Source organism: Barbus barbus, assembly GCF_936440315.1.
Source record: "Barbus barbus genome assembly, chromosome: 5".
In the NCBI taxonomy this organism is placed as follows: Eukaryota; Metazoa; Chordata; class Actinopteri; order Cypriniformes; family Cyprinidae; genus Barbus; species Barbus barbus.
In genome coordinates, this window is record NC_136733.1 from 3,043,997 (window position 1) to 3,052,500 (window position 8,504).

Below are 8,504 nucleotides of genomic sequence, written 5' to 3' on the forward strand. Positions count from 1 at the left end.
ATGTTTATATAGCCTACACATGTATGTGTGTATGTGTGTCAACACTATATATTTTTTATATTTTTAATTAGATAATCTTCAAAAAGTACTCTATTTGTCAATATATATTTTTTAGAATTTTACAGTCTGTTTTTATGAAATTTGTAAATGTTCAGGATTTACAACATTGCATATTCACTTTTCCACTGTACAACAGGATGTTTTAGATTTTGCTATTGCATTTACTACTCAAATTTACATTACAAAGAGCACAATCCATTCTGCATATGACCAAAACATGACAATCTCTGCTAACACTCCCTGCAAATGCATCAAACCACAAAGAAAATCATGAATGCAGAGGCCATCAAATGGAATGTTTTAAAATAATTTATTAGGATCTTTTTACTTGAAAATTTCCAGAGGTGAAAAATAAAAAAATACAGTAAAGGGACAGCGGACCAGCGTATTTGAGCATCAGGTCACAGTGTTGACGTGCAGCTCCACAGCAACGGGACGGAGCGCCGCCCACTGATGCTTTCCAGTTCCGCCGCTGATCCCCTTCAACAAATCCTCCAAACAAACAGCTAACATGTATGGTAAAAATCTGAGAAACTTTCAAGGGGTTAAAACGGGTCTTGAAAAATATAGCTTTTTTTCTGAAAAATAATTCTTAATGCCACATAACCGCCGTCGTATTCGTACCACCGTTAACGGCGTTCATTATTACTTGAGTTTAAAAATAACTTATTGCTTTTTGTTGGTTAAATAGTTACAGTGTGTGCCGTGCAGTAGTTTTGTGAGGCGTCCCTGTCAGCTGGAGTTTCGGTCGTCCCGTGCCCACCGCTCCAAAAAGAGGCTACACGTGTCAAATGGAAGACTGAAAACAAATGCAATTAAGTAGAAATCAAACAGATCCAATGTTGCTGAAATGAGAAAAAAAAAAAAAAAACTCTGGATGCGTGTTATTAGTCAAGCGTAACAATTTTCCCAGAAGGCCTCCATTAGAGCTGTGATGTCAGAGAAGTTCCTCTCCATTCCTGGCAGAGACGAGACAGTTTCAAAGGTGGCAGTTGAATGCATGTAAACTACCTACGTGTACATCCATACTTCAGTCTAAGCAGTCGCCGCAACTTACACTCGCGCACGCATCCAAACACACAACGACAGGTGTAACAGCGCTCAGACTCCTTTGCTTTGTAAATTTGTCCTTCATTTCTTCAAAAAACAGCATTGTACCGTCAAAAAACGAAAAGAAAAAGGAGAACGGGAAAGATTTACAATAGAAGTACACTGCGCAAAAAAATAAAAAACTTATATATATAATATATATTTCCAAAAACAGCATGAAGAGAAGCCCAGCAGCCGTGCTCTTCGAAACTGAGGCGGATCAAGACCGCGTTTCCGTTTTCCAAAAACGGGACCAAATCATTTGCTCTAATGGAAAACGCAACCTGGTTTGACAGCGATGCGGTTTGACGCCTCATAAGTGACAGCAAACATCAAAAAACGTGCTTTCCAAATGGTTTAAAATTCACGAGCGTGAGGATTCATACAAAACCAAAGCGACCGAAAGGTCTGTTGATTTGGAAAACTTAGCATCAAAAGTTTGATCGTAGAATAAATGGAGTCGAAAGTGAGAGAAGCACAACCAAAGATCCACATCGGTCCAACTTGGTCATGCAACTAGTCTCAGAAATGCAAGATTCAACGTGAAGAAAGATGTTTGCATGTTAAAAACCATAGAGGACCCTCAACCCTCCCGCAACCCCCAGTCCATCGTTCAATCCGAACCCTCGAACCCTCCCAAAATCCATGCAATATGTACAGTATCTACAAAAAGAAGCCGAACAATGAGCCTCGACATGAGCAGAATCAATTTCTGTGTAAAAATGTGTCAAATGTGTCTGAAAACAATGCAGATTCACGCATAAAATTCATGAATGAGGCCCATTGTTTCTCATGTAAAAACCAATTTTACGGAAAAATAACCGATTCAGCTTACGAATGTTCGTAATAACATTATAAATGCTGTGTGAAAAACTACCAAAATATACATTTTTGTCCTGTTTTTTTGTTGTTTTGATTTTCGTAAATTTGATTCATTCTCACTTATTTGTTCAGATTCGTTTGAAACCAAACAAATCCTGGATTTTTTTCCAGTTTCGTGCTCCTTCTCTCTCTTTCTCGACATTATCCGTTACAGCATGAGTACAGTAAAAACATAAAAACACAGTCAGCAAAAATACATAACAAATGCAGAAAAACTTGTCAAAATAAAAATCCGGGGAAACGAAATTCCTTGCGTGTTTCCGCACGTACAATCAAACAGTATTGTTTTGACAATGTTTTTTTTTTCTTCATTTTTTTTCCTTTCAAAAGACAGACGGCAGCATATCATAAATGAGTCGGATATGTCAGGAAGAAAATATGGGATGAGGAAAACGAAAAGTGATGTTAGTAGAGAATAGAGAAAAAGAAAAGGTGGAAACTCAATAAGCGGAGTTAGGAGGGACCGCAGCCGCCCGTGGCGTTCGTCCCATAAGCAAGTCTCGTCGTCAGCGGTGCTCACGGTTCACAAGCGCGTGAGTTTCTCCTCCCACGCTGGACTCTGACTGGACGCCCCTCAGTGGTAGCCATTGGTAAAGGCCGTTGCAATCAAAGGACCCTTGAAGGAGAAAAAGAGGGGTGCAAAAATGACAAAACATAAAACCTTTTTACTTGTTTTTATGGAAGTCTTTCTGGCAAGACATTCTGGAGGGATTTCAAGCAGAAATGTGAAGCTCCTATTTTTATGCAATTTTTATTGCATTTTGCTCATTGCAATTTTTCTGTATAAAATGTGTTAGAAATGTATAGTTGTTTCAGTGGTTGTCATCTCTAGTGCAGTGTGTTCATAGCAGTGTTATTATTGTTCACCAAAACCAAAACTATTAAAAACCACTTTCTGCAATTTAAAAGTATCTGAAATAAAATAAAAGTATTATGAAAAACTTAAACTTAAAAAAAAAAAAAAAACATGAAAAAAATTAAAATGTTAAACTGGCAGCTAACTGAAATATTTTTAAGTTGAGGTACTAAAATTACTAAAACTAAAATTGAAATAAAAATAAATTGAAGCAGAAATGTATTTTAAAAAAAGGAAAATTAAACTAAAATTAAAATATAAATATAAAATAAAAATAGAAAGTTTACTTAAAATATTAATAAATACTACAACAAATAATAAATAAATAAATAAAGAAGACTATAAAAAAAAAAATGTAAGACACCTACACTTAAACTTAAACCTAAACTTAAAATACTAGATATTGGAAAAGTTGCAACTAACTGAAATAAGTACTAAAATTATTCAATCTAAAATAAAAAGAAAGCTAAATATGAAAGTTTAAAAACTAAAACTAATAAAAATGACAAAAGCTCACAACAAAATTACTAAAACTTATATTAATAAAATTCGAAAATATTAAGTTAATTTAAAGTTAAATATTAATAAATACTAAAATATTGTGTAAAGACTGAAATAACACTGATACTTAGGGCCACAAGCAGCGATAAATGCAAATAACAGTTTAATAGTGCATACCAAAATAAATAGTAAAGCACTTTCAGTGAAACTCAATGGGGCACATAAAATCAAGTCGCATGGACTTTAATATTTATTACTTTTGTCCTTTTTGACAATAAATGTACATTTCTAAATGAGCCTACCCCGAGTCCATGTCCGAACCCTGTGCTGGGGGCGGGACTTGCCGCACTGATATAGCTGCTGACTCCTGAATCCTGATTGGCTGCTGCGTACAGGTCTGCCATTGGCCCAGGGCTGCTGGTGCCCAGGAAGCCAGCGGTACGTGAGGGGGTGGAACCTACGGTAAAGGACAGACCTCTTAAACATTCAGAAGGTGCTTTACAAGTGGAAAGAGTTTAATAAATCTCAAAATCTGACAGTAAATGTTCCATTTCAAACGAGTAAAGTAAATGTGATTTTGCGTACCTCTGACCATCGCTGCTGCTGCGGCCGCTGCCATTGGTCCGTAGGCCGTCAGTGGAATGGCTGCGGGACAGAGAGAGACAGGATGCCACACAAATACATGACAGTTTGAGATTGTCACATCATGCCATACTTTAACATCCTGTTGCATGTGTTACATGTTATGGTGAAAAGTCAAATTAAGCTGTGTGTTCAGTGCATGTTATTCTAATGCTTGCTTTTGTCATTTTTTGTCAAAATCTCCACCTCTGTCCATTCTGCTACTGTAACCACTGTCATATGGCAGGAAGTAATGTAATGTATAATTTAATGTAAAATAATGATCCAATCAAACCCAAAATGACTAAAAATCAAGCTCCACCCTATATTATGTATTGAATATTAATTTTATTTTACTAATGTCACATTTCAATATATAAAGTACATACATACATTAATACAATTTAATAAAAACTGTATACACTCACTGGCCACTTTATTAGGGTATTAGGCTGTAGCGTTTAAACGATGCTCAATTGGTACTAAGGGGCCCAAAGTGTGCCAAGAAAATATCCCCCGCACCATTACACCACCACCACCAGCCTGAACCGTTGAGACAAGGCAGGATGGATCCATGCTTTCATGTTCTTTACGCCAAATTCTGACCCTACCATCTGAATGTCGCAGCAGAAATAGAGACTCATCAGACCAGGCAACGTTTTTCCAATCTTCTATTGTCCAATTTTGGTGAGCTTGTGGGAATTGTAGCCTCCGTTTCCTGTTCTTAGCTGACAGGAGCGGCACCCGGTGTGGTCTTCTGCTGCTGTAGCCCATCTGCTTCAGGGTTCGACGTGTTGTGTGTTCAGAGATGGTTTTCTGCATACCTTGGTTGTAACGAGTGGTTATTTGAGTTACTGTTGCCTTTCTATCATCTATAACCAGTCTGCCCATTCTCCTCTGACCTCTGACATCAACAAGGCATTTTCGTCACACAACTGACGCGCACTGGATATTTTCTGTTTTTCGGACCATTCTCTGTAAACCCTAGAGATGGTTGTGCGTGAAAATCCCAGTAGATCAGCAGTTTTTGAAATACTCAGACCAGCCCGTCTGGCACCAACAACCATTCCACGTTCAAAGTCACTTAAATCCCCTTTCTTCCCCATTCTGATGCTCGGTTTGAACTTCAGCAAGTCGTCTTCACCACATCTAGATGCCTAAATGCATTGAGTTGCTGCCATGTGATTGGCTGATTAGCAATTTGTGTTACCAAGCAATTGAACAGGTGCACCTAATAAAGTGGCCGGTGAGTGCATGTATATATATATATATATATATTTTATTTTTATTTTTATTTATTTTTTTAAATGAAGTAATTATTAATAAAATAAACTATATTGGCTGTTTTTCCTTAACTATCCAGTCTGATTTAATCTCAGAGATCCAGAAAGGTTTATTTGAATAAAGATTTTTACTTACAAATGGTGAATATTCAGTTTCTTCAGTGTATAAAGTAAAGCATGAGGTATAAATTTGGAAATATTTTCCATAAATGTTCATGAAAAATAGGAATAGAAAACAGCAGAAGAACAGAAATACTAATATCCAAAAGATTGGAATCGGTAAGAATTTTTTTTTACTATTACTCTTTTTGAACGAAATCTCTTCTGCTCAACAAGCCTGCATTTATTTGATCAATAATATAGTAAAAACAGTAATGTTGTGAAATATTACTATTTAAAATAACTGTTTTCTATGTAAATATATTGCAAAATATAATTGATTTCTGTGATCAAAGCTGAATTTTCAGCATCATTACTCCAGTCTTCAGTGTCACATGATCCTTCAGAAATCATTCTAATATACTGATTTGCTGCTCAAGAAACTGAATATTATCAATGTATCATATTTTTGTGAAAACTGTGCTAAATTTTTATTTAGGGTTCTTTGATCAATAGCACTTATTTAAAATAAAAATATTTTGTAACATTATAAATGTCGGTTTTGATCAATTTAATGCATCATTGCTGAATAAAACTATTAATTTCTTTAATGAAAAATCTATATGCACCTTTTCTACACTGGCTGTAACATTACTCTCTTTAAGCAGTTTTGCATGTTAATTTAAGGCTCAACCAGTGACTAGTTTGGGAAAACTTGCTTGAAAATTGCATTGCAGAAATGACACACTGCAGCTCTGTCTCAGACCTTTAATTGAAATGAAGGAGAACACGAGCCGTCTGCGGGAAAATCAGCAGCATGTGTGTTTCGTGTGCAGCCGTGTGTTTATGTGTTCATGTGTGTGTATACAGAGAGCTGTTTGTAAAGCCAGACGAGCGACTAACCTGTGATCTCTTGGGGGTGAGAGGAAGTCAGAAGGGGTGTCCGTTCTAAATGGAATTCTAGAACCGAAACGGCAAAAGAGCGGTTTGTGAACAAACTCAGCATAAACAAGCTCAGAGCTAAAACACCAACACACGCACACACACACACACACACACACAGTGAGTGTTTTTCCACATGTAGTCCTATCTACACAAACACACTGACGTACACCGTGAAAGGAGGCTTTCAAGCGGCAGAGGAGAGACACATCTATGCGCACAGAAACACACACAGCGAAGCACTTACAGCCGGGTGTAGCTGCTACACAGGAGGAAAGGAAGGGAACAGATTGAGGTGCAGAAGGACACGAGGAACAAAAAGCACAAGGAAGAGAGAGAAACGGGAGGACGTCATTAGATCGCTGATCTTAAGGTGTGGAGTTAGTTAGACATGGAGCCGTAACACACAATGGTTAGTATTAGTGCTGGGAGATTTGATGGTCTCATGCAACGCAAAACATTTTACAATGCCGCGGTAGAGCCAAATGCATGGATATTAGTTTTAATAAGTCAAGCTGAACTTGTTATTAAAGCCAAGTATAGTTGTTTACGGGTGCAGTATTGCAGATCATCCAATCACACTTTAGATTCTGTTCCTATAATGTTAATTTAACTGTTTTTGTGTGTTTTGTTTAATAATGTGAAGCTATTTTAGAGCTAATGTCAGACAGAACATTCATTTGTTATGAATAATCTTTTGGTTTGCATGCATTAAGATTATATTTGGATTAAAACTATGCATCGCCACATTTTAGTCAATAAATAAATTTAATTCTATATATATATAAATATACACACACACACAAATCAAATCAATTTATCATCTTTAAGTACTATGTTATGATATAGTATATTGTTAGTTATTGTTGGTATAGTATAGATTTTGGTTATGCTAGCCTCATTTGGGCAAATATGACACAATATATTTTCAGCATTTACAGTAATGTCAGCTATTGTCAATGGCATTTTGGAGAAAGGTTTGACAGCTTCTCTCTCACACCGTGATTTAAGTGCTGTTCAAATGTTCTTTTACTGAGGTCACCGAGAAACAATTACAGTATGAGTTGTTCTGAGGACACTATATAAAATATTTATTGCTGGATCTCATGACAAAAAGCATCAACTACCGCTGAAATGTACATGCAACTGAGTGCGTTTTGATCAAATCCACTTCAAAAAATGTGCAGTTATCAGATAAGAGGATAAACTGTTCATTCCTTAGGGTTTGTAATGATTAAAATAATACATTTTGACATTATAACGGGTGGCTGGCTGTGTGCAAGATCTCTTGACTTACCTGGGAACTGGTATGTGTATCCTGGTGTGATTCCTGTGTATCCACGACTAGCGTAAGTGGCTGCCTGGAACCCTGGGTAACCTGAAAATGAACAGAGAAAGCATAGCGTTTAAGGCTAACACTTTACAATAAGGTCTCATTTGTTAACATCAGTTAGTGCTTTAACATTAACTAATGATGAGCATTTTTACAGCAAATGTTTGTTTATGTTAGTTCCCAGTGCATTAACTAATGTTTACAACTTTTCAATTTAATAATGTATTTGTAAATGTGGAGATTAACATGAAATAAATGTTTTAGAAGTACTTTTCATTTTTAGTTAATGTTAACTTAGGTAGTAGTTAACTAATGTCTACAAATGGAACTTTGTAAAGCTATACCAATTATTTATACAGCACATTTCATATACAATGATCATTGAAAGCAATAATTCATAATATAATATTTTTACTAACTCTTGCACTAAATCACAGCTGTCACATGGGTATTTGGTGTATTTTGCAATGTTTATTTTGTAAATTCTCCCAGCCCACAAAATGACAGCAATTCTACTCCACATAATAAAAATAAAAAAAAAATAATTTTTTTCCTTGCAAAATTTAAGACATCTGTTCTCAACTCTGATTTGTGTCAAACTCACAAACACAAGTGCAGTTTCCTGTAGTGAACAGTAGGCAGCGCCAGACTGTCATCAGACGGGACTGCAGTGATGCTGCATTTGCTCATATGGACAGTTTCACTGAGATTATTTGCCTGTTCCTTCTTGTAACTCACCCAGCATGCCGATACCCAGCATGAAGGCGTCCATGCCGTAGGGCATCACCCTGGAGCGGCCTCGCGCCGTACCTGTCGGTGACATCACTTCCTTCGGCTG

At 36.5% G+C, this 8,504-nt stretch overlaps 1 protein-coding gene across 1 annotated transcript in view; it reads right to left on the bottom strand.

Moving 5' to 3' along the window:
- Nucleotides 1-352: 352 nt before the first annotated feature.
- The window catches only part of LOC306869301 (RNA-binding protein Musashi homolog 1-like), a 39,507-nt gene continuing 31,355 nt past the window's right edge, over nucleotides 353-8,504 (bottom strand). Inside the window, exons 9-14 of the mRNA XM_079415995.1 lie at nucleotides 8,405-8,504; nucleotides 7,631-7,711; nucleotides 6,295-6,351; nucleotides 3,974-4,033; nucleotides 3,691-3,845; nucleotides 353-2,647 (exon numbers count right to left, since the gene is read on the bottom strand). The exon at nucleotides 8,405-8,504 is cut by the window's right edge and continues 18 nt beyond it. Of these exons, the coding sequence (XP_079272121.1) occupies nucleotides 2,606-2,647; nucleotides 3,691-3,845; nucleotides 3,974-4,033; nucleotides 6,295-6,351; nucleotides 7,631-7,711; nucleotides 8,405-8,504 (495 nt within the window). The 3' untranslated portion in view covers nucleotides 353-2,605. The remainder of the gene's footprint in view (nucleotides 2,648-3,690; nucleotides 3,846-3,973; nucleotides 4,034-6,294; nucleotides 6,352-7,630; nucleotides 7,712-8,404) is intronic.